This window comes from Cervus elaphus, chromosome 18 (genome assembly GCF_910594005.1).
Source record: "Cervus elaphus chromosome 18, mCerEla1.1, whole genome shotgun sequence".
Lineage (NCBI taxonomy): Eukaryota > Metazoa > Chordata > Mammalia > Artiodactyla > Cervidae > Cervus > Cervus elaphus.
The window spans coordinates 83660561-83686352 of record NC_057832.1 but is presented as its reverse complement, the minus strand read 5'-3'; the positions used below and the strand labels follow the sequence as shown (position 1 = coordinate 83686352).

Below are 25792 nucleotides of genomic sequence, written 5' to 3'. Positions count from 1 at the left end.
CCCCCGGGCGCCCCCAGCCGGACGCAGCTGCACCGCGCGCCGCTGGACGTTGCGTCACAGCTGGACCGCGCGCGACAGCTGGCCAGCCATGGGGACAAGAGCGCTGCGGTGCCCCCACTTTTTCCCACTACTGCTGCTGCTGCTGCTCTGCGGTAAGGGGACGCTGGGTCCGGCGCCGGGGCGCCCCAACCTCCTCGCGGGTCGTGGGATCCCCGCGGCCTTTGGCATCCTGCCTCTGCACCTGGCTGCTCCTCCTCCTCAGCACCGACCTGGGCCACCCCGGCGCGCCAGGCTCTGGAGGAACTGTCCCCAGGATGCTCCAGCTGATGGTGACGGACCGGGCTTGGAAGGAAGGCGAAGGGTCTCCCGCTGGCTGTGCTTCGCCAGCGGGCTCGGCCAGAGCCCGCTGCTCCCTGCTGCGATGTCCCCGGCCTCGCTGTTCTGGGGCTGGGGACCGGCGGGTGTGTCCATCACCCTCCTCCCTGTGAGGCAGTGTGCTCCACGTCCGGGGCTCCTGCGTGCACAGCCGGCGCAGGGGTGTGGATGAGACGACCAGAAGTGGGAGTGCTAGATCTTCCCTCCTGTGTCTGTCCTCCGAGGACAGTGTTTCAGTGTGAGTGTGTATCCCTGTGTCTGGAGCAACTGGCTGGAGGGGGCAGAGGGCGGCTTTCTGAGGTTTCCCCTCCCAGATCCTGGGAAGACACGTTGCTCACAAACTGGGAATGGATTGAATGAAATGCTTGTTTAGAAAAATCCTTCTAAGGAAATCATCCAAGAACCAGTGAGAGGGTATCCATGTTTGGGGAGGGCTTTCGTGGGAGAGCCCGGTCAGTTCTGAGAAGGGGAAGCCCTGTCCTTGGGGGACCACTGTCCCCTGGGTCCTTTGGGATGCTCTCTTGTTCTCACTGGCCTCAGTTTCCCTGACTGTAAGATGTAAAGTTGGGCTTGTTCGCATTGCCACTGTCAGCTTCCATGACCTGGAATTTGGAAAAAGCTGCTTAGGCCCATTGGCATCTTGAACTCCAGGTTATCTTTCCACTGGTGATGTCTGGGGTGGATAAAGTAAGACTTCATTTCATGTTCAGGGGTTAGAGCCCTAGGGTTAGCTGGATTTTTGTGTTAGAGGAAAGAGTGATTGGTGGCTTCCAGAAATCAGGAGATCAGGAGCACACTGATACAGGATTTCAGCAAGCTTCAAATGCAAAGCCCTTGGATGAAGATATTTTTTTTATTTTAATTTTTTTATTGGAGGATAATTACTTTAAAATGTGCTGGTTTCTGCCTTACAACCATGTGAATCAATCATAATTACATATGTATCCCCTCCCTCTCCCCCTTCCCATTCCACCCCTCCAGGTCATCACAGAGCACCAGCCTGGGCTCCCTGTGTTACATAGCAGCTTCCCACTTATTATCTGTTGTATGTATGTCAGTGCTACTTTCTTAATTCATCCTCCCCTCTTCTTCCCCTGCTGTGTACACAAGTCCGTGTTCTATGTCTGGATGGAGATTTTTGTTCTTGTAATGGGAGAAGACTGATTCATTACGACGGAAACTGAGGCTCTCTTTGCCCGCCTACAGCACGGAATTGAGAAGGACCAAAGGCAGGCCCTGTGGAGAAACCTTCCATGTTAATAGCCTTGGGCTCATGTTGGCGTGGTTCTGGGAGCCACCTCATCTTGTCTCATTGGACCCGGTGTCCCTTGCCCATGGAACCTGGGCTCAGGCTCCCCAGCCAGGGTCAGGGTCCAGGTCAGCCCCTCAGCAGATGCAGTCCAGTGCTGGCCGCATCAGAGTGAGGACCTCAGGAACTGGCTCCTGACTGAGTCAAGGAGATGCACAGAGGGCAGACCTGCTCATGGGCACATACTGCATTGTCATACATGGGGCGGGGGCCATATCAGCCCCGGAGGCTGCTGCATCTTGAAGGAGGGTCCCAGGGCTGCTCTTGATGCTGACACCCCGCCATCCCTGAGCTGCCTCTGGGCGGTACAAAGTGGGTACAGGGAGCTGGGCTAGCAATGGGGCTGTTCCTAGTGATCATAAGGGCCCATTGAGGACAGGCTCTGAAGGGCCCGTCAGGGAAGGTGCTTTGAGAATTACAAACCCTAATTCAGAAGCACGTGCTGCTGTGCAGGGTCCTGGGGTCGTGAGGTCCAGCAGGAGTCCACTCAGCCAGGGCTCTGCCTCTGTGCCTGTTACTGACCGGGGCTGAAACTGAACTCAGGTTTGACTGCTCAATGCTCAAAAATCAGTCTTCAAGACACAAGGGTTAGTAGGGGAAAAAATGCTCTATTCAGGAAGCCAGAAACCTAGGAAGATGGCAGCCTACCCAAATCAACTCCAAGTTGCCAACCAGGGGGCAAGAGCTTTTACAATTTTTTAAACAATAATTTCATGTTTTTTAAAATTTTATGTTTTTTTAATGTGGACCATTTAAAAAGTCTTTATTGAATTTGTTGACCAACCTAGACAGCATATTAAAAAGCAGAGACATTACTTTGCCAACAAAGGTCCATCTAGTCAAAGCTATGGTTTTACCAGTAGTCTTGTATGGATGTGAGAGTTGGACCATAGAGAAAGCTGAGTGCAGAAGAACTGAGACTTTTGAACTGTGGTGTTGGAGAAGACTCTTTTTTTTTTTTTTTAATTTTTATTTTTTCCCCCAATTATTTTTATTAGTTGGAAGCTAATTACTTTACAATATTGTAGTGGTTTTTGCCATACATTGACATGAATCAGCCATGGATTTACATGTGTTCCCCATCCTGAACCCCCCTCCCACCTCCCTCCCCATCCCATCCCTCTGGGTCATCCCAGTGCACCAGCCCTAAGCACTTGTCTCATGCATCCAACCTGGACTGGCGATCTGTTTCACACTTGATAATATACATGTCTCGATGCTATTCTCTCAGATCATCCCACCCTCGCCTTCTCCCATAGAGTCCAAAATTCTGTTCTATACATCTGTGTCTCTTTTTCTGTCTTGCATATAGGGTTATCATTACCATCTTTCTAAATTCCATATATATGCGTTAGTATACTGTATTGGTGTTTTTCTTTCTGGCTTACTTTACTATGTATAATGGGCTCCAGTTTTATCCACCTCATTAGAACTGATTCAAATGAATTCTTTTTAATGGCTGAGTAATATTCCATTGTGTATATGTACCAAAGCTTTCTTATCCATTCGTCTGCTGATGGGCATCTAGGTTGCTTCCATGTCCTGGCTATTATAAACAGTGCTGTGATGAACATTGGGGTGCACGTGTCTCTTTCAGATCTGGTTTCCTCAGTGTGTATGCCCAGGAGTGGCATTGCTGGGTCATATGGCAGTTCTATTTCCAGTTTTTTAAGGAATTCCACACTGTTTTCCATAGTGGCTGTACTAGTTTGCGTTCCCACCAACAGTGTAAGAGGGTTCCCTTTTCTCCACACCCTCTGGAGAAGACTCTTGAGAGTCCCTTAGACTGCAAGGAGATCAAACCAGTCAGTCCTAAAGGAAATCAGTCCTAAATATTCGTTTGAAGGACTGATGCTGAAGCTGAAGCTCCAGTACTTTGGCCACCTGATGTGAAGAGCTGACTCATTAGAAAAGACCCTGATGCTGGAGAAGATTGAAGGTAGGAGGAGAAGGGGACGACGGAGGATGAGATGGTTGGATGGCATCACCGACTCTATGGACATGAGTTTGAGCAAGCTCTGGGAGTTGGTGATAGACAGGGAAGCCTGGCATGCTGTAGTCCATGGGGTCACAAAGAGTTGGATACAACTGAGAGACTGAACTGAACTGATTGAATTTGTTACAATATTGCTTCTGTTTTGTGCTTTGGTTGTTTGGCCTCAAGGCATGTGGGATCTTAGCTCCCTGACCAGGGACCCAACTTGTACCCCCTGCCCTGGAAGGCAAGGTCTTAACCACTGGACTGCCAGGGAAGTCCCAGGGCAAGAGCTTTTAAGGGAAAGCTTCAAGGATGTGCAGATGGGGGCTATGTGCAGAACAACCCTGCTCAAATTGGAGCAGCTTGTATTGTGGCTGCAGTTTGATCATCAGGCAGTTAGCTCTTTCTCCCTGGTGGTTTTAATATCTGTAAGACAACTCGGGAATATGTATTGGACGGTGTTATCTAAGTTCTTCAGGGAAGAGCTAAAGATTCTGAGACTGCCATAGGCCTAACTGCTATTTTTGTCACTCCATGTCTACAACCTTTCAGTCATTAATTCTTTTTTTTTTTTTTTTTAATTTTTTTATTAGTTGGAGGCTAATTACTTCACAACATTTCAGTGGGTTTTGTCATACATTGATATAAATCAGCCATAGATTTACACTTATTCCCCATCCCGATCCCCCCTCCCACCTCCCTCTTCACCCGACTCCTCTGGGTCTTCCCAGTGCACCAGGCCCGAGCACTTGTCTCATGCATCCCACCTGGGCTGGTGATCTGTTTCACCATAGATAGTATACATGCTGTTCTTTTGAAACATCCCACCCTCACATTCTCCCACAGAGTTCAAAAGTCTGTTCTGTATTTCTGTGTCTCTTTTTTTGTTTTGCATATAGGGTTATCATTACCATCTTTCTAAATTCCATATATATGTGTTAGTATGCTGTAATGTTCTTTATCTTTCTGGCTTACTTCACTCTGTATAATGGGCTCCAGTTTCATCCATCTCATTAGGACTGATTCAAATGAATTCTTTTTGACAGCTGAGTAATATTCCATGGTGTATATGTACCACAGCTTCCTTATCCATTCATCTGCTGATGGGCATCTAGGTTGCTTCCATGTCCTGGCTATTATAAACAGTGCTGCAATGAACATTGGGGTGCACGTGTCTCTTTCAGATCTGGTTTCCTCAGTGTGTATGCCCAAAAGTGGGATTGCTGGGTCATATGGCAGTTCTATTTCCAGTTTTTTAAGAAATCTCCACACTGTTCTCCATAGTGGCTGTACTAGTTTGCATTCCCACCAACAGTGTAAGAGGGTTCCCTTTTCTCCACACCCTCTCCAGCATTTATTGCTTGTAGTCTTTTGGATAGCAGCCATCCTGACTGGCGTGTAATGGTACCTCATTGTGGTTTTGATTTGCATTTCTCTAATAATGAGTGATGTTGAGCACCTTTTCATGTGTTTGTTAGCCATCTGTATGTCTTCTTTGGAGAAATGTCTGTTTAGTTCTTTGGCCCATTTTTTGATTGGGTCATTTATTTTTCTGGAATTGAGCTTCAGGAGTTGCTTGTATATTTTTGAGATTAATCCTTTGTCTGTTTCGTCATTTGCTATTATTTTCTCCCAATCTGACGGCTGTCTTTTCACCTTACTTATAGTTTCCTTTGTAGTGCAAAAGCTTTTAAGTTTCATTAGATCCCATTTGTTTAGTTTTGCTTTTATTTCCAATATTCTGGGAGGTGGGTCATAGAGGATCTTGCTGTGATTTATGTCAGAGAGTGTTTTGCCTATGTTCTCCTCTAGGAGTTTTATAGTTTCTGGTCTTACATTTAGATCTTTAATCCATTTTGAGTTTATTTTTGTGTATGGTGTTAGAAAGTGTTCTAGTTTCATTCTTTTACAAGTGGTTGACCAGTTTTCCCAGCACCACTTGTTAAAGAGGTTGTCTTTTTTCCATTGTATATCCTTGCCTCCTTTGTCAAAGATAAGGTGTCCATAGGTTCGTGGATTTATCTCTGGGCTTTCTATTCTGTTCCATTGATCTATATTTCTGTCTTTGTGCCAGTACCACACTGTCTTGATGACTGTGGCTTTGTAGTAGAGTCTGAAGTCAGGCAGGTTGATTCCTCCAGTTCCATTCTTCTTTCTCAAGATTACTTTGGCTATTCGAGGTTTTTTGTATTTCCATACAAATTGTGAAATTCTTTGGTCTAGTTCTGTGAAAAATACCGTTGGTAGCTTGATAGGGATTGCATTAATCTATAGATTGCTTTGGGTAGAATAGCCATTTTGACAATATTGATTCTTCCAATCCATGAACACGGTATGTTTCTCCATCTGTTTGTGTCCTCTTTGATTTCTTTCATCAGTGTTTTATAGTTTTCTATGTATAGGTCTTTTGTTTCTTTAGGTAGATATACTCCTAAGTATTTTATTCTTTTTGTTGCAATGGTGAATGGTATTGTTTCCTTAATTTCTCTTTCTGTTTTTTCATTGTTAGTATATAGGAATGCAAGGGATTTCTGTGTGTTAATTTTATATCCTGCAACTTTACTATATTCATTGATTAGTTCTAGTAATTTTCTGGTAGAGTCTTTAGGGTTTTCTATGTAGAGGATCATGTCATCTGCAAACAGTGAGAGTTTCACTTCTTCTTTTCCTATCTGGATTCCTTTTACTTCTTTTTCTGCTCTGATTGCTGTGGCCAAAACTTCCAACACTATGTTGAACAGTAGTGGTGACAGTGGGCACCCTTGTCTTGTTCCTGATTTCAGGGGGAATGCTTTCAATTTTTCACCATTGAGGGTGATGCTTGCTGTGGGTTTGTCATATATGGCTTTTATAATGTTGAGGTATGTGCCTTCTATTCCTGCTTTTTGGAGAGTTTTAATCATAAATGAGTGTTGAATTTTGTCAAAGGCTTTCTCTGCATCTATTGAGATAATCATATGGTTTTCAGTCATTAATTCTTTTAAAAATATTTCTCTCTTTTATTTATTTATTCAGCAGTGCTGGGTCTTAGTTGCAGCTTGCAGTCTTTTAGTTGTGGCATGTGAACTTTTAGTTTCAACTTGTGGGATCTAGTTCCCTGACAAGGGATGGAACCCAGGTCCCTTGCATTGGGAGCATGGAGTCTTAGCCACTGGACCACCAGGGAAGCCCTACAATGTGTGTTAAATAGGCCACAAACAAGCTGTTTTAAGTTAGCGTAAAATTTGAGTTAAATCATGGAAGTCAGAATGACTTCCACATACCTTAATACATGAAAATTTCTTCTATCATTTTCCCCTTTTGATTGCAAGTCTTTCAGTAGAAAGCATTGATGATAAAACTATTTATCCCTTGATCATGTGTGCTGCTTGCCCTGGGTCTATCCTCTGCCTTGGTGCTAGTCCTACTTTTCATTTATATGTTTGCCTAGTTATCCATGTTGGAGGAAAACTAATCAGACATAACAAAGGACTACAAAGGTATGTTGACAATGGGACATTTTACAGGTTATATGTGTGTGCTAAGTTGCTTCAGTCATGTCTGACTCTTTGCAACCCTGCGGACTGTTGCCTGCCAGGCTCTCTGTCCACGGGATTCTCCAGGCAAGACTATTGGAGTGGGTTGCTGTGCTGTACTCCAGGGGATCTTCACACCCAGGGATTGAGCCCATGTCTTTTATGTCTTCTCCATTGACAGACTGTTCTTTGCCACTAGCACCACCTGGGAAGCCCTTTATAGGTTACACATCTTACCAGTTATATCAAGATGTCACACAAATGTTGTACATGCACTTCAGGCTGTAGACTTAAAGCAAGCAGGATATATGTCATGAGTAGTTATACTCTGACAACTTTACTAGGTCAATTTTTCGTTTAATGCTCTCCATGAAGTTTAATAAACCAAGTAATTTGATTAGTTTAATATTTCTGTCAGAGATGCTTCAGGGGCCATTTGGAGAACTCAAAGTTAGCTAGAGAAGGAAACCTAAAATCTCTTATCAAAAATAGCTCAATATTCCAGGAAACATTGCTCTTTTAACAGAGTTAGAAAACCAAACTCCAGTCTTGTATTAGTTTACTTTTGATAATAAAATTCATTTATTTTATTAACTTCAATCTAATCTTATTCAATCCTGACCATGCATAAAACTTTTCTTAAGATTCCTTTTATATAAACCTCCACGACTTCTGTATTCATGTAAGTTTGTTCCTTATCTTTTCCCCATCTAGAAACAATGAGCTCTAGGGCAAAATTGTTTTTCTTTTCTCTTTAACAAAACTATCTCCATTCTTTTTTTAAAAAAGCTAAATAGCTGTGCCAGGTCTTAGTTGCGACACAGGATCTTTGATCTTTGATCTTCATCAGACATGCAAACTCTTAGTTGTGGCATGTGGAATCTTTGTTCCCGCCTGTATATGCTTAGTTGCAGCATATGGGATCTAGTTTGCTGATCAGGGTTTGAACCTGGGCCCCCTGCACTGAGACTGCAGAGTCTTAGTCACTGGCTACCTGACTTTAGTTTTCTTGCCTGAAGAATTCCATGGATGGAGGAGCCTGGCAGGCTACAGTCCATAGGGTCGCACAGAGTCGGACACAACTGACTACTATTTTTAGTAGTTTTAATTACATATTTATTATAATTTTCATCCTTAAAAACCCTAATCTCTAGCAAAACCCCAAAGGCAAGTAATTGAACTGTTTGTTATACTAACATTTTCTAATTGACAAACTTATAAACATGTTTTATAACATCCAAAAACATACATTTTTATAGCATAATTTCTCTCTTTAAAGTGGTACAAACATCTTTAGTTTTTTCTCTCCTAAGAAGACAAAAGATTGCTAGACTTGTATAACAATCAGTGTTCCAGTATTTTATCTTAAAAAAAATGACCTAGACTTCAATGAATTTTTATCATTTAGCTTAATTTAGCAAAACTCTAAAGTTTCAGGTTACTGAGAATCTGAAAAAATTAAAACATAATAATTTCTAAAGAGTTCGCCTAAAAACTTCTATACCATTTGCATTTTACTACTTATGACAATATCATCATGGCAAATCAATTTTTTTGTTGATAATTTTTTAAATAGATATAACATGAATTTATTGACTTTCAGTAAACCTTTGTATAAGTGAAGTATCATATGTAGTACTGATGACTCTGAAGACATATCTGTATTAATCAACAAATCTTAATACTGGATATTAATTTAATACTTAATAGTCTGTAGATCACATGAACCTGAAATTCATTTTGGTTAGTTTTTTGTTGTATTTAGAAATGTTTGATTTGTAAGTGCTCACTTTTCTTTAAGACAGTTAAATAGAGATCATAGATTAATTTTGGTAATTTATAGATTAATTTTGGTAATATTATCCAAAGATAAAGACACAATTATGATGTGGCTTCCTGGTGGCTCAGACAGTAAGGAGTCTGCCTGAAGTGCAGGAGACCAGGGTTCAGTCCCTGGGTTGGGAAGATCCCCTGGAGAAGAGAATGGCAACTCACTCCAGTATTCTCGTCTGGAGAATTTCATGGACAGAGGAGCCTGGCGGGCTAGGAGTCCATGGGGTCCTAAACTTACTTGCATTTAAAAAGCCTTCCCCTACCCCCCACCTTTTTTTTTTTTCCTTTTGGCTTGAAGTTCTACTAATTAACCCAAGGCCTGCTGGCTCAGTTTCACGCCTTGCCCTTGACCAAACCGTTGGGTTTGGATATTACTCCCGGGATGCCTCTCTTGGCAGCAGCTCATCCCCATGATCATAAAACATTTAGTGGCACTTAGTCTCAGGTTTTCCCACTCTAGCAACCTAGAAAGGGCTGTTGTGACTGCCAGTTGGGCTTCCCTGGTGACTTAGCAGTAAAGAATCCGCCTGCAATGCAGGAGCTACAAAAGATGTGAGTTCGATCCCTGGGTTGGGAAGATCCCCTGGAGGAGGGCATGGCAACCCACTCCAGTATTCTTGCCTGGGAAATCCTATGGACAGAGGAGCCTGGAGGACTGCATTCCATGGGGTCCCAAAGAGTCAGACATGACCGAAGCCGCTGAGCATGCACGCATGCACGTGACTGCCGGTGGGATTCAGTCAGTTCAGTCCCCATAGCCCTGTGTGGGGGCCTAGGAGTGTGGAGTGGAGGACTGCATGTATGGGAAGCTCCTGCCAGCGCCTGGCACACATTCTGTGAGCACTTGAGTTTGCTAGCATCTCTGGCCCCTGGGGGCTCACTTATAGCACCACCAGACGGAGTACCTATGCTGGTGTGTCTGTGTATGCGCATGGCCCTGTCACTGTTTTTGTCACTGGTGGAGTAACGTCCTGCTGTCGAGCCATCTCCTGTCACATTGGATTCTGTGCACTCAAGCGGGCCCAGGAGCAGTGCTGGATATCAGGTACCCCAGTGGTTGCAAGGAGGTGCTTGGTTCAGAGGTGCCTTGGAGGTCCTCTGACGTCACTATATGGGGTCCAGGATGGGGAGGGAACTCGCCAGACCACAAGGGCTGAGGGCAGAACCTTCCAGACACTGCAGTGTCCCAGAGCCATACTGGCCATGGCCCATCACTGCTGAGCCCACCGAGGCCATGGTTGGCTTGCTGCTTGCTTGCACGGGAGGAGAATGAGAGCTCCTGTTTTTCATTTCCAAATGACTGGCCATAAAAGCCTTTTCTCTCGGAAATGCATCTGTTTGGCTGTTTATCATCTCCCAGAGTCTGAAAGTCCCCTAGACAAAAGAAACACAGTCCTGCCTTTTCTTTGTTTCCCTGATGGAACCACTGAAATGATTTTCTATTCCAAGTTAATTCCTGAGACCTTTACTAATGCAGCTGGTAGCCTGAGTGGATGGCAGCCGTCTACCTTCTTGGTGTTGTCAGGAATCTGCATCTTTACCTCATTCTTTTTTTGTTTTTATTTTTAATTTATTGTTTTATTGAAGGAAAATTGCTTTATACAATTTTGTTGTTTTCTGTCAAACATGAATCAGCCATAGGTATACATATACCCTCTCCCTTTTGAACGTCCCTCTCACCTCCCTCCCCACCCCACTCCTCTAGGTTGACACAGAGCCCCTGTTTGAGTTTCCTGAGCCAGACAGCAAATTCCCGTTGGCTATCTATTTTACATGTGGTAATGTACATTTCCATGTTACTCTTTCCATACATCTCACCCTCTCCTCCCCTCTCCCCATGTTCATAAGTCTATTCTCTATGTCTGCTTCTCCATTGCTGCCCTGTAAATAAGTTCTTCAGTACCATTCTTCTAGATTCCGTATATATGTGTTAGAATACAATATTTATCTTTCTCTTTCTGACTCACTTCACTCTGTATAATAGATTCTAGCTTCATCCACCTCATCAGAACTGACTCAAATGCATTCCTTTTTTATGACTGAGTAACATTCCATTGTGTATATGTACCACAACTTCTTTATTTATTCATCTGTCGATGAACATCTAGGTTGCTTCCATGTTCTAGCTATTGTAAATAGTGCTGCAGTGAACAATGGGATACATGTGCCTTTTTCAATTTTGGTTTCCTCAGGGTATATGCCTAGGAGTGGGATTGCTGGGTCATATGGTGATTTTATTCCTAGTTTTTTTAAGGAATCTCCATACTGTCTTCCATAGTGGCTGTCTCAGTTTACATTCCACCAACAGTGCAAGAGCTTCCCTTTTCTCCACACTCTCTCCAGCATTTGCTGTTTGTAGACTTTTTGATGATGGCCATTCTGCCTGGTGTGAGGTGATATCTCATTGTGGTTTTGATTCGCATTTCTCTAATAATGAGCGATGTTGAGCATCTTTTCATGTGTTTGTTAGCCATCTGTATGTCTTCTTTGGATAAATGTCTGTTTAGGTCTTTTTCCCACTTTTTGATTGGGTTGTTTGTTTTTCTGGCATTGAGTTATATCAGCTGCTTGTATATTTTGGAAATTAATCCTTTGTCAATTTTTCATTTGCTATTATTTTCTCCCATTCTGAGGGTTGTCTTTTCACCTTGCTTGTAGTTTCCTTTGCTGTGCAAAAGCTTTTAAGTTTAATCAGGTCCCACTTGTTTGCTTTTGTTTTTATTTCTGTTACTCTAGGAGGTGGGTCATAGAGGATCTTGCTTTGATTTATGTCATCGAGTGTTCTGTCTATGTTTTCCTCTAAGAGTTTTATAGTTTCTGGTCTTACATTTATTTATTTATTTATTTTTCTGGTCTTACATTTAGGTCTTTAATCCATTTTTAGTTTATCTTTGTGTATGGTATTAGGAAGTGTTCTAATTTCATTCTTTTACATGTAGCTGTCCAGTTTTCCCAGCACCATTTATTGAAGAGGCTGTCTTTGCCCCATTGTATATTCTTGCCTCCTTTGTCAGAAATAAGGTAACCATAGGTGCGTGGGTTTATCTCTGGGCTTTCTATCTTGTTCTGTTGATCTATATTTCTGTTTTTGTGCCAGTACCATACAGTGTTGATGACTGTACCTTTGTAGTATAATCTGAAGTCAGGAAGGTTGATTCCTCCAGTTCCATTCTTCTTTCTCAAGACTGCTTTGGCCATTTGGGATCTTTTGTGTTTCCATGTGAATTGTGAAATTTTTTGTTCTATTTCTGTGAAAAATGCCATTGGTAATTTGATAGGGATTGCACTGAATCTGGTAGATTGCATTTGGTAGTATAGTAATTTTCACAATATTGATTCTTCCTACCCAGGAACATGGAATATATCTCCATCTGTTTATGTTACCTTTGATTTCTTTCATTAGTGTCATAATTTTCTGTGTACAGTTCTTTTGTCTCCTTAGGTAAGTTTATTCCTAGATATTTAATTCTTCTTGTTGCAGTGGTGAATGGGATTGATTCCTTAATTTCTCTTTCTCATTTTTCATTATTAGTATATAGAAATGCAAGTGATTTCTGTGTATTGATTTTGTATCCTGTAACTTTGCTAAATTCACTGATTAGCTCTAGTAATTTTCTGATACTGTCTTTAGGGTTTTCTATGTACAGTATCATGTCATCTGCAAACAGTGAGAGCTTTACTTCTTCTTTTCTGATCTGGATTTCTTTTATTTCTCTTTCTTCTCTGATTGCTATAGCTAGGACTTCCAGAACTATGTTGAATAATAGTAGTGAAAGTGGACACCCTGTCTTGTTCCTAATCTTAGGGGGAATGTTTTTCACCATTGAGAATAATGTTTGCTATAGGCTTATCATATATGGCCTTTACTATGTTGAGGTAGGTTCCTTCTATGCCCTTTTTTTTTGAAGAGTTTTAATCATAAATGGGCACTGAATTTTGTCAAAGGCTTTTTCTGCATCTATTGAGATTATCATATGATTTTTATCTTTCAATTTGTTAATATGGTGTATCACATTGATTGATTTTCATATACTGAAGAATCCTTACATTCTTGGAATAAACCCAACTTGATCATGGTACATGAGCTTTTTGGTGTGTTGCTGAATTCTCTTTGCTAAAATTTTGTTGAGGATTTTTGCATCTACATTCATTAGTGATATTGGCCTATAGTTTTCTTTTTTTGTGTTGTCTTTGTCTGGTTTTGGTATCAGGGTGATGGTGGCCTCGTAGAATGAGTTTGGAAGTGTTCCTTCCTCTGCAATTTTTTGAAAGAGTTTTACAAGGATAGGCATTAGCTCATCTCTAAATGTTTGATAGAATTCTCCTGTGAAGCCATCTGGTACTGGGCTTTTGTATTTTGAGAGATTTTTGACCACAGCTTCAATTTCAGTGGTTGTAACTGGGTTGTTCATAATTTCTATTTCTTCCTGGTTCAGTCTTGGAAGATTGAACTTTTCTAAGAATCTGTTTGTTTCTTCCAGGTTATCCATTTTATTGTCATATAGTTGTTCATAATAGTCTCTTATAATCCTTTGTATTTCTGCATTATCTGTTATAACCTCTCCTTTTTCATTTCTAATTTTGTTGATTTGATTCTTCTGTCTTTTTTTCTTGATGGTTCTGGCTAAAGGTTTGTCAATTTTGTTTATCTTCTCAAAGAGCCAGCTTTTAGTTTTATTGGTATTTACTATTGTTTCTTTCTTTTTCATTTATTTCTGATTGGATCTTTATGACTTCTTTCCTTCTACTAAGTTTGGGATTTTTTTGTTCTTCCTTTTCCAGTTGTTTTAGGTATAAAGTTAGGTTGTCTAGTTGATGTTTTTTGTGTTTCTTGAGGTAGGATTGTATTGCTCTAAACTTCCGTCTTAGAACTGCTTTTGCTGCATCCCATAGGTTTTGAGTTGTCATGTTTTCATTGTCATTTATTTCTAGAGATTTTTTGATTTATCTTTTGATTTCTTCAGTAACCTGTTGGTTATTTAGAAACATGTTGTTTAATCTCCATGTGTTTGTGTTTCTTACAGTTTTTTTCTTGTAATTGATATCTAGTCTCATAGCATTGTGGTCAGAGAAGATTCTTAATACTATTTCAATTTTATTAAATTTACTGAGGTTTGATTTGTGACCCAAAATGTCGTCTATCCTGGAGAATGTTCCATGTGCACTTGAGAAGAAGGTGTATTCTTCTGCATTTGGATGGAATGTCCTGAAGATATCAATAAGATCCATCTCATCTAATGCATTATTTAAGACTTGTGTTTCCTTATTAATTTTCTGTTTTGATGATTTTCATTGGTGTGAGTGGGGGTGTTAAAGTCTCCTACTATTATTGTGTTATTGTCAATTTCTCCTTTTATGTCTGTTGGTGTTTGTCTTATTGAGGTTCTCCTATGTTGGGTGCATAGATATTTACAGTTGTTATGTCTTCTTCTTGGATTGATCCCTTGATCATTATGTAGTGTCCTTCCTTATCTCTTGTAATATTCTTTATTTTAAGGTCTATTTTGTCCGATATAAGGATTGCTACTTCAGCTTTCTTTTGTTTCCCATTTTCATGTAATATATTTTTCCATCCTTTCACTTTCAGTCTATGTGTGTCTTTAGGTCTGAAGTGGGTTTCTTGTAGGCATCATATATATGGGTCTTGTTTTTGCATACATTCAGCCAGTCTGTGTCTTTTGGTTGGATCATTTAATCCATTTACATTTAAAGTAATTATTGATAGATATGTTCCTATCACCGCTTTCTTAATTGTTTGGGATTGATTTTGTAGATCTTTTTTCTTCTCTTGTATTTCTTGACTATGTAAGAAGTTTGTTGTCCCTTTAACATTTGTTGTAAAGCTGGTTTGTTGGTACTGAATTCTCTTCACTGTTGTTTGTCTGAAAAGCTTTTATTTCTCCATCAATTTTAAATGAGATCCTTGCCAGGTACAGTAATCTTGGTTGTAGATTTTTCCCTTTCAGTACTTTAAATATATCCTGCCATTCCCTTCTGGCCTGCAGAGTTTCTGCTGAAAGATCAGCTGTTAAGCATACGGGATTTCCCTTGTATGTTACTTATTGCTTCCTCTTTGCTGTTTTAATATTTTTTCTTTGTGTTTAGTCTTTGTTAGCTTGATTAGTATGTATCTTGGCATGTTTCTCTTTGGGTTTATCCTGTATGGGACTCTTTGTGCCTCTTGAACTTGATTGACTATTTCCTTTTCCATGTTGGGAAATTTTCAACTATAATCTCTTAAAAAAATTTCTCATACCCTTTCTTTTTCTCTTCTTCTTCTGGGACCCCTATAATTCGAATGTTGGTGCTTTTGATATTGCCCCAGATGTCTTTGAGACTAGCCTCAGTTCTTTTCATTCTTTTTACTTTATTCTGCTCTGCAGAAGTTATTTCCACCATTTTATCTTCCAGCTCTCTGATTTGTTCTTCTGCTTCAGATATTCTGCTATTAATTCCTTCTAGAGTGTTTTTAATTTCAGTAATTGTGTTGTCTCTGTGTATTTATTCTTTAACTCTTCTAGGTCTTTGTTAATTGATTCTTGCATTTCCTCCATTTTGTTTTCAAGGTTTTTGATCATCTTTACTATCATTATTCTGAATTCTTTTTCAGGGAGTTTGCCTATTTCCTCTTCATTTATTTGGACTTCAGTGTTTCTAGTTTGTTCTTTCATTTGTGTAGTATTTCTCTGCCTTTTCATTATTTAAAAAAAAAAATTACTGTGTTTGAGGCCTCCTTTTCCCAGGCTTCATGGTTGAATTCGTTCTTCCTTCTGGTTTCTGCCCTCCTAAGGTTGGTCCAGTGGTTTGTGTGAGCTTGTATAGGGTGAGATTTGTGCTGAGTTTTTGTTTGTTTGTTTTTCCTCTGATGGGCAAGGCTGAGTGAAGTGGTAATCCTGTCTGCTGATGACTGGTTTTGTATTTTTGCTTTGCTTGTTTAGATGAGGCATCCTGCGCTGGGTGCTACTGGTGGTTGGGTGATGTGGGTCTTGTATTCAAGTGGTTTCCTTTGTGTGAGTTCTCACTATTTGATACTCCCTAGGGTTAGTTCTCTGGTAGTCTAGGGTCTTGGAGTTAGTGCTTCCATTCTAAAGGCTCAGGACTTGATCTCTAAAACTCAATGAAGAAACAGCATGAACTTTCCAAAACCAACTATCTTATTTTCTTTGAAACGGCAGTCAATTCTGGCATTTAAAGACTTTCCAAGTATTTCATCCAAGGACTTGTAAATCTCACTTATCTTCTCAAAGGCAAACCTCAAGCTCACCAGAGAGGAAAGTTTTACTTCCAAGTCCCAGTCTTGGTACCACTGAGCCCAGCCCCACATCCCTCTTCTCTCCTTGGTGCTGGACTTTAGACAGATACCTCGCCACCTCCCATTCCCGTACCAGAAACTTTACCTCACTCTTATAACACTGGATGGATTGTTGGGTTTTGCTGGGAGTTCCTTAAGCCTGTGTGTCAGAAATGGTGCTCTACTTAACTGTCCCTCCATACCCTCATGGAGGTCACTTGACAGGTGTCCCATGGTGCCTGTCCTGTGCATCCTCATAGCACACTGCCCACTCCCCCCACTGGCAGGAGAAGTTATCCCAGGAAACTCGCCTCAGGATGTCACGTGGTCCTTGATGGCACATCCTCAACATGCTCTGGCCAGCCCCCTGCCATGTTGGTGTGTGGCAATTCTGGGATATATGGAGATTCTTGTCTATGAGGAAGGATGAAGGGAGAGGAGGAAGGAGTTCCAAGAGGGAGGATGTGCACGGGGTGGAAGGAGGAGAATGAGATGGAGGAGGAGGAAGCACTGAACTGGGTCTCAGTGATCTGACAGGTGTGGCTGGGTTAGGCTGAGGATGTCCAGATATTCCAGGTCTAGGGGTCCAGGCCCAGAAAATTAAAGTCCAGATCATCCAGGTCCATGGATCCAGGTCCAGTTGGGTTTTGATGGTGGTCCAGAGGGTCTAGATGGCCAGGTCCAGTTGGGCTGCACCTGGGAGGAGAGGCAGTATCAGTAGGGGCACACCACAGTGTGAGATCTGGCTGGCGCGTGCCCGTGGTGGAGGGTGGCACTCAGGAGACCCAAGTAGGATACCCTGCAGAGACTGTCAGTCAGACCCAGGAATGGGCACATGGCTGGATGTGGAGGACATTAAGTGGACTGGAGCCTATGTTGGGGTGCCTGTCAATGAGCTGCAGGAAAAGATGCCTGTGCAACAGAGTGGCCGGAGGGGAATGGAGCACAGGTGGCCTTCTCAGCTGCCTCCACACAGCCCGAGAGCCTGTGCCCCCCAGAGCCACTAACTCTAGGCCTGCACGGCCTGGACCCAGGGCTGCATGTGGGTTTGGCCCCCCACCCTGTTACTGAGCGAGTGGTCACAGGGACCTTGTCTTGTTGGGCTGTTGCGGGGCTCAGCGAGTTGGACCACACTTAGGACAGGGCATTCAGTGGACATTGGTCAGTACTGAAGCTGAGGGAAGGCTGGGAAGGGGCAGCCAGGCTAGTGTTCGTTTCCAGAAGGGGAAACTGAGGCTCAGAGAGGAGAGTGAGTGCATCTGGGCTGGGAATAGAGTCATGGAGAACATGCAGGGCTTTTCGACCACCTCTGGCTCCTCAGCTCTCCCATTGTCTGTCTCTTAACTCTGCAGAGTGTGGGCAGGGCCTCTCAGCACCTGAAACTTGTCAGAGATTAGCATCTTGGTGCTGCAGGCCTACTGGCTCAGAATCTTCATTGCACAAGATCTCCGTGCCTGCGTACACGTCATTGTGAGCAAGCATTGCTTTCCCTACTTGTTTGCAGCTCTGGCAGCACATTGGAATCACGCAGGGGTGGGCTGTTTGGTCCCAATCTCAGAGTCACCCTTGCCATGGGCCAGGGCTGTGGCCTCAGGGAGTGTGGGTGTGCAGGCAAGTCAGACACCTTTGTTCCACTTCACGTGGTCATCCTAAGAGACTCAGTGCTGAGAGGGGCTGGGAGGGAGGCCCCTAGCCCCAGAGATCTCCAGGTGGGCTCTGGTATGGTGGTCTGCACCAGCCTTAGAGGGGAATGGCTTTGTTCTGCTTTTGGAAGAATTGTATTACAATAGATTGTTTCCATCAAGGACTTCAGAATTGAGAGCTGTGTTAAAATAGAACTGGATCGACAGCCTGGGAGCACATAAGCCAGACCTGCCGCAGCCTGGGAAGGGGGCTGGGTGGCTGGGGGTCCAGGCAGAGTGGTGTGTGGGTGGGGCAGTTGTGGCCAGATGGAGACAAGTTGAAAGAGATGCATGACTATTAACTAGTGAAAACATCCAGAATCAGTACCACTCTCTTTTATAAAGGAGGAGACACAGGCCCAGCAAGGTGAAGGGTCTGTCCAGAGTCACGCAGCAAACCAGTGACTCCAAGGGGTTGGGGCTGGGCATCTAGTGGCTGTGGTTAACTTCAGAAGGGCGCTCTCTCCCCACCTGCAGAGGTGGCAAGGCTCCTCTGTGAGGGGTGTCAGCTTCTGGCTTGGCTGCTGCTTGCCTGGGACTGCATGATGTGAAGGTTCTGAGGCTCAGGGCGCGTTCAGTGGGGGAGTGTGGAGTTTGGAAACCCACCTCTGCCTTCTGGTAGGCTTTAAATGCACTGGGAAGGCCTGCACACCTGGACTAGTCTGCCTTTGGGTCCAGCCTCCAACGTCACTTCTTCCCCTTTCACCCAACTACTGTTAATGAATTGAGTTTTTAATTATTATGGAAAGCCTCATCTCTGGTGATACTCTTGGCTCTGAAATATACTTTGTCCAGTATTAATGTAGCCATTACACATTTCTTTTGATTAGTGGTAGCATGGCATATTGTTTCCCACCTTTTGCTCTGAATCTGTTTGAGTCATTTTAAGGTCGGGTACATACAGTCTGTGATTGGATTTTGCCTTTTGATTTCATCTAACAATCCTTGTTTCATTTTTTGAATTTTGGCTATGCCATGTGACATGTAGGATCTTAGCTCCCTGACTAGGGGTCGAACCTGCGCCCCCTGCAGGGGAAGCTTGGAGTCTTAACCCCTGGACCACCAAGAAAGTCCTAACAATTTTTATTTCTTTATTGAGGTGCTAAGACCATTTACTTTCAATGTGATAATTTATTTATATGGTTAGTTTTAAATCTACCATGGTACCATCAGTTCTTGCCCCCACTTCTCTCTTTTTCTGTCTTCTTTTAGACTTTGTACTTTTTTCCACTTTTTATTTCTCCTTCTTCCTCCCCTTTACTAATTGGCAGTAATTATTATTTTTTGGTTACTGTAGTGGTTGACTTAGGATTTGTAGTATGTATCTTTAACTTATCACAGTCTAAGTGATATTATATCAATTCATATATAGAACAAGAACCTTCCAAACCTTTCATTCCTTTTTTTCCCCCCCTTGGCTGTGCCACATGATTTGTGGGATCTTAGTTCCCCAACCAGGGATTGAACCCAGGTCCTGACAGGGAAGGCACTGAGTCCTAACCACTGGACCACCAGGGAATTCCCCTTTTGCCAATTTTTAAATGAGTCATTGCTCTTGTTTAATAGTCATAGGAGTTCTTTATATATTTTAGATACAAGCCCTGTATCAGAGATATGATTTTCATATATTTGCTTTCATTCTCTGGGATGTCTTCACTCTTTCGATGGTATCTTTTGAAGCACAAAAGTCTAAAAATTTGATATAGTTCAATTTCTATATTTTTCTTTTGTTTGTATTTTTAGTGTCATATGAGAAGACTTCATCTTACACAAGGACACAGTGACTTTCTCCTATATATTTATTTTATTTAAATATTTTATTTATTCATTTTTGGCTATGCTGGGTCTTTGTTGCTTCATGCAGGCTTTCTCTAGCTGCAGAGAGCAATGAGAGCTACTCTCTAGCTGTGACATGGGGGCTTCTCATTGCCATTTTTCAAGTGGCTTCTCTTGTTGCAGACCATGGGCTCCAGGTGCTTGGGCTTCAGTAGTTGTGGTGTACGGACTTATTTGCCCCCATGGCACGTGGACCTTCCCAGACCAGAGATTGAACCCATGTCCCCTGCATTGGCAGGTAGATTCTTAACCACTGGACCACCAGGGAAGTCCTCTCCTATATTTTATCCCACTGGAACCCATCTTCCCTCAGCCTCTCCACTCCCAAGACCCCCATCTCTCTGCATGCTGCCTTCCCCTTGCCTGCTTCTTTTCATGCCTCAGTAGAGGACTTCTTTCTGTGACCCCTCTGGGTCCTGTCTCGGTGACACCTCAACATGGGTTCCTCTTTCTGCACTGGCTTCAACCTTCTTGAGTTACATGGAGGCCAAGGTGATGGCAGAAGACCCCCAGCTGACCTTGAGGGGCATCAGCACGTGCCTTTAGGGTCATGACGGCACCTAGCCTTCCTAGTGATGCTCACAACTCTCTCCTCTCTAGGGGAGTCTCCTCCGGTGGATGGCTGCAATGAGAAGCGTATGTTGGCCATGCTGCCCCACTGCAGCAAGACCTTCGCCGAAAAGATGAAGAAGGTAGAGGTCTGGAAGTGGTGCAACCTCTCGGAGTTCATCGTGTGAGTGTCCCTGCCCGCGCCCTGCCCACAGTGCCTGTGCTCCCCAAGTTCCGAGGTTCATTCCAAGCCTCCCAGCCCCTCACTGACCACACTGGCTGCTCCAAACTGGACACTCCAGGTTGTGCATCCCCCACTCTTCTGAGGGTGGTCATTTCTCTGGGAACCACTGACACCCACTCCCCTTTCTGATTGTGGTTGGTGCCCTGCCCTGGGGTGCCTGCCTCTCTTCATGGTCCGTGCTGGGGGGACTTGTCATTTTGGGTTTTCCTCACAGCACCAGCCAGGGCTGGGTTGGTAGTCAGGACCATCGGACCCCAGAGAAACTGAGTCCCACTGGTTTCTACCTGGTGTGGTGGGGGCAGTGCCTCACCACAGAGGGCCCCACTTTCTGGAAGCTTCTGAGATATTTTTCATCTCCTGTGATCACACCCAGCATCAAGTGTCTAGGTACACCTAGGTACACCTAGGTCACCTCCTCGGAAATCACTGATGGCCTGTGCCTGCCTTCCGCAACTTCCCACTTAGAAGTCTCTGCCTGGCACACTGCTGGTGGCTGCTGCATTCATGTCCTGCGGGCCATGCCTGCTGGGACCCCTGGGTTTCTGTCAGCTGTATCAGCTGTTTCCACTGCAAGACCCTGGCCCCTGTGTTCTCTGTTCCCAGAGGCTGTTCTACGGGCTTCCATGGCCATCTCCCTAGGGGACAGTGGCTCCTTGTGGGCACATCCACAGCCCCCTCATGGACTCCACACATAGCTGTTCACTGAACCAAATGGAACAAAATTTCTGTATCTGCTGGGAAAGGGGACATGGGGTTCAGGAAGGCCTTGGCCAGGCTTCTTATTTTCCTTGGAACCTGATCTGAACGCCAAGCCTGGAGTGGACACACAGGGGTGGGGGTTTAGGGAAGAGGTGTGAGTTTCCTGTCCTGGGCCTCTGTCACCTGCTAAAGCCTCAGTGAGATCAAACAGACATCCAGCCCCAGGGCCACAGGACAGTAGAGGGGTCAGCCAGGAGGGGTTCTTGGAGTTGAGAGAGGGGCCGATGTCTACTGGACTAGGGAAAAGTTTGCTGGTGGAAGAGGGAATCTGCCAGGGGCAGTTTGCCTGGCTTCTGGGCTCCACAGCCCAACTTTCCCCTCTGGACCATGGCTGTGTTTTCGCTCATTGTGAGAGTACCCCAGGGGCTGGAGGGAGGGTGCCCTGGGAGACAGACTGAAGAGAGGGCTTGGAAAGGCCCCGGGGTGACCAGAGTCGCTTGGGAAGAACAGAGCTTGTTGTGACCCTGGTTCCATGATGCCACACAAATGGCAGCTTCCTTGGGAAGAACACCTTGATCTTATCTCCAGTTTGAATGCAGGCTGATGAGTTAATAGCACCTGGGACCTGTGTGTGGAAAGGTGTGCATCCCTGCCTCATCTGCCTCCTCAGCCCTGGGAAGGGCGGGGTGCTGGGCTGTGGGTGTTGACTTCTGCAACTGTTGCCTTGTGCCTGAGTGCCTGGCCTTTGCTGTCTTTTATCATAACATTTTCTGTCACAATACAGTTAGTTCCCAGTGATCTTGAGAAGCAGCAAGCGTGGGCAGTCTGCACATGGCCCTTAGGTCTCAGCTCTGCCCAAGCCCTAGCCTTTGGGACTCACCCATGACCTCACTGAGAACCTACTATGTGCCAGGCACTTACCAGAAGTGTATTTACGGCACCTAATGTGGTCTTTTCACCAGGGTGGGAGCTTTCACCTAATGAAGTCCATTACCTTATTGGCTGAGAATTATGAACCCCATTTACAGGTGGAGAAACTGAGGCTCAGGGAGGCTAGGCAATGTGGGCAAAGTCAGGAGGATGGTCGGCCAAGCTGAGGTTGGAAGATACCGGTTCCACATCCTGAGCCCTAAGCTGCTATCTTGTGCTGTTTTCTGTGCATGGGGGTCACACGGGCCTCAAATCACCCTCCACCTCCTGCTAGCTTGTTGTCCACAGAGCAGCTCCCTCAGCTCCTTGTACCTTGTCTCAGCTGCAGTGAGCTCTGGGGCAGGTGGGGGCTCTGCAGGGTGTCGGGTGGCAGGCCGCCGATGGGGCCCAGTGGGAAGGGTGGGTCTTGGGGGTGACGGTTTGCTTGAGGACCTGGTTAGTGAGGTGATCCAGAGCCTAGACCCATCCCAAGGACCACATCACAGCTCTGCACATGGATTCCAGGCTGTAGCCTTTGTTTCCTGCTCTCTTTTGCCTTGTGTGGCTCTTCCTTGCCTGTGTTATAAGAGGGGTGCGGGCAGATGTGTGCCTGACGAACCAGCCAAATGTTTGGGCTGGGAAACCGGTTGCTCCGGGGCCACCAGGAGGAGTGGCGAAGGGTCTGGCTGAATGGATCCGCTGCCCTGTTTCCCACTGCCTTTCCAGGCAGAGATGAGGTTGTGGACAGGAAGCTCCTTGCAGGAAGCAGTTCCTTCCTGTCGCTCAGACCACCCTTCCTGGGTCAGTACCAGAAGGAGGAGGGTGGGTGCAAAGCCTAGTTCCTGTGGGGAGCTGAGGCAGGAACCCCTTCCTGCCCCATACCTGTCCTGTGTGAAGCACTCTGCCAGGCGGGCAGTGGTCGGAGCTGGCACACTGAGGCAGATATTCAATCAGCCCTCTGACCAGAGCATCTTAAACAATGGCTGCCAGTCTAGGTCAGCAGCCCCAGAGGCCAGTAAACCTCGGTCAGTGGGCTTTTGGGTTGAATTCTAGGGACGGCTAGTGGTAACCCTTGGTTGGCCGCACAGACCATCAGGAGCCTGCCTGTTTGATGGACGTGGCTCCTCATTTGTGGCTTGATAAGTGCCTTTCCAGGTTTGGTCAACACAGACAGGAAGACCCTGGGCAGAGGGGGTCCCTTGTGTCCAGTCAGGTGGGGGCTGAGGAAGGTGACTTCGGAGAGGAGGACAGGTTGGGGCTGAGCTCACAGGTGGGACGCCCCCCCCCCCCCCCCCCCCCCCCCCGCCAACCTCCCCGCACCCAGTCAGGTAAATGAAGCCAGGTTAACTTGACTGGGAGACAGCTGGCTCTTGGTCTCAGAGAGATCTCCTCCCCTGGGAGGCCCATATAGTGGTCCTAGGTGAGAAGGGCCCTGCAGGCCAAGGGGCTGTGGCCTTTGGTCTTGGAGAAAGAGCCCAGGTTCAGAGTGTCCTCTGGAAAGACCTGGGGGTACTGGCACCCTGGGGGCTGAGTCCAGACCTGGGGTGTTGGGAGTTCCTTTCCTTGTAGGGAGGAGGTGACAGTGTGGATGACCACGATGAGGGCAGGGATGATGTATGAGATGCAGATGGCGGCATGGGGTATATTTTGGGGAGCTCATGGCCTCAGAGTTTCTTGCAGGGTATGGGGCCACCACGTGAGAGAACCTCAGGGCAAGGACGCCAGGGGGATGGATATCGCCAGACCAGCAGGCCCAAGAGAGGTTGTAGCAGGAGGCTACTCTTCCCATGTGGCCTGGGGCCATGCTGAGAACCGGTGGCCACATAGCACTGCCCCCCCACTTTCCTGTAAGTCAGGGCCAAAGTGAGAAGGGGTGGGGGAACTGAATGGTCAAACCCTCTGCCTTCATAGGTACTACGAGAGCTTCACCAACTGCACGGAGGTGGAGACCAACATGGTGGGTTGCTACTGGCCCAACCCCTTGACTGAGAGCTTCATCGCCGGCGTCCATAGGCAGTTCTTCCAAAACTGCTCGGTGGACAGGCAAGACTGGGAGGACCCCCCAGACGAAATTCTCATCCCGCTGATCACCGTGCCGGTCCTGCTGACCATCGCCATGACTGGTGTGGTGGTGTGGCGCAGCAAACACACCGACCAGGTGTTGTGAGGGCCTGGTGAGCCCGAGGGGCCATGCCCGGAGAGATAGAAGAAAGTTCTGCAGGGCTGATTGAGCTGGTGCTTCAGCTGCCCCCGAACACTGCCCCGGCGGTCTTGAGCTGGTGGTAGAGAAAACGTCCTGCGGCTGAAGCTTGTGTGCTGGGCACAGATCACCGCTGCTTTGCCTGCGCTGTCCCAGACTGGGCTGGGGCCTCTGGTGTTCCCAGTACCAAGTCCCTTAGGGCCCTGCCCTGGCCTGACCTTGACCCCGCCTCACAACTGACTCTACCCCGACCCCATTTCCCACTCTGACCCCACCCCTGGCCCTGGCCCCACCTCCTGCTCTGACTCCACCCCTAGTCCTGGTCCCACCCCTGGTCTTGGCACCACCTCCTACTCTGACTTCATGCCCAGCCCTGGCCCCACCTCCTATTCTGACTTCACCTCCCTCTCTGACTCCACCCCCGGCCCTGACCCCACCTACCACTCTGACACCACCCACCCCCAGCCCTGACCCCACCCCCAGCCCTGACCCCACCCTCAGTCCTGACCCCACCTCCTATTCTGGCTCCACCTCCCACTCTGACTACACCCCCGGCCCTGACCCCACCTCCTACTCTGACTCCACCCCTAGTCCTGGTCCCACCCCTGGTCCTGGCCCCACCTCCTACTCTGACTTCATGCTCAGCCCTGGACCCACCTCCTATTCTGACTTCACCTCCCTCTCTGACTCCATACCCGGCCCTGACCCCACCTACCACTCTGACACCACCCCCAGCCCTGACCCCACCCCAGCCCTGACCCACCCCAGCCCTGACCCCACCTCCTATTCTGGCTCCATCTCCCACTCTGACTCCACCCCGGCCCTGACCCCACCTCCCACTCTGACTCCACCCCCGGCCCTGACTCCACCCCCGGCCCTGACCCCACCCCCAGCCCTGACCCCACCTCCTATTCTGACTTCACCTCCCTCTCTGACTCCATCCCCGGCCCTGACCCCACCCCCACCCTGACCCCGCCTCCTAGTCTGGCTCCACCTCCCTCTGACGCCACCCCCGGGCCCTGGCCCTACCGCAGTGGCCCCGCTCTGAAAAGGTGTGCCTATTCCCATCTGGCTGGGGATGGGGCGGTAAAGAGTGTGGGAGGGGGCTTTTGTGGGTCCTCGCTTTGCAGGCCTTGGGTCCTCTTGATGGGGAGCCCACCTAGAGAGAATCTGGAAGACAGAATTGAACTGGGGGTTCCAAGGTGCCGCAGGACAGCTTGCGACCTGCTGTCCGTGGCCGCAGCTGGTGTGGGCCTCGGTAACGGGCCCGTCTGTGAGCAATGAGCCTCTATGAGCAGGGGCCTTGTGCGCTCTCCTGGTTGAGCTCTGTCTGCTGTCCTGTGCTTTCTGTGAGTAAAGAGTCCTGCTACTT

General features: G+C 46.1%; 1 protein-coding gene across 1 annotated transcript; it reads left to right on the top strand.

Moving 5' to 3' along the window:
- RAMP3 (receptor activity modifying protein 3) lies at positions 1-25792 on the top strand. The gene is made up of 3 exons (XM_043873118.1): positions 1-152; positions 20420-20552; positions 24132-25792. The coding sequence occupies exons 1-3, from the start codon at positions 89-91 to the stop codon at positions 24385-24387; spliced, it is 453 nt and encodes a 150-aa protein (XP_043729053.1). The 5' UTR covers positions 1-88; the 3' UTR covers positions 24388-25792.

What these genes read in the sequence shown, in the direction of transcription:
- RAMP3 (XM_043873118.1), top strand. Translation starts at nt 89, where the DNA reads ATGGGGACAAGAGCGCTGCGGTGCCCCCACTTTTTCCCACTACTGCTG. An exon ending in GCTGCTGCTGCTGCTCTGCG is followed by an intron (nt 153 to 20,419) that starts GTAAGGGGACGC and finishes TCTCCTCTCTAG; the next exon opens with GGGAGTCTCCTCCGGTGGAT. An exon ending in AACCTCTCGGAGTTCATCGT is followed by an intron (nt 20,553 to 24,131) that starts GTGAGTGTCCCT and finishes CTGCCTTCATAG; the next exon opens with GTACTACGAGAGCTTCACCA.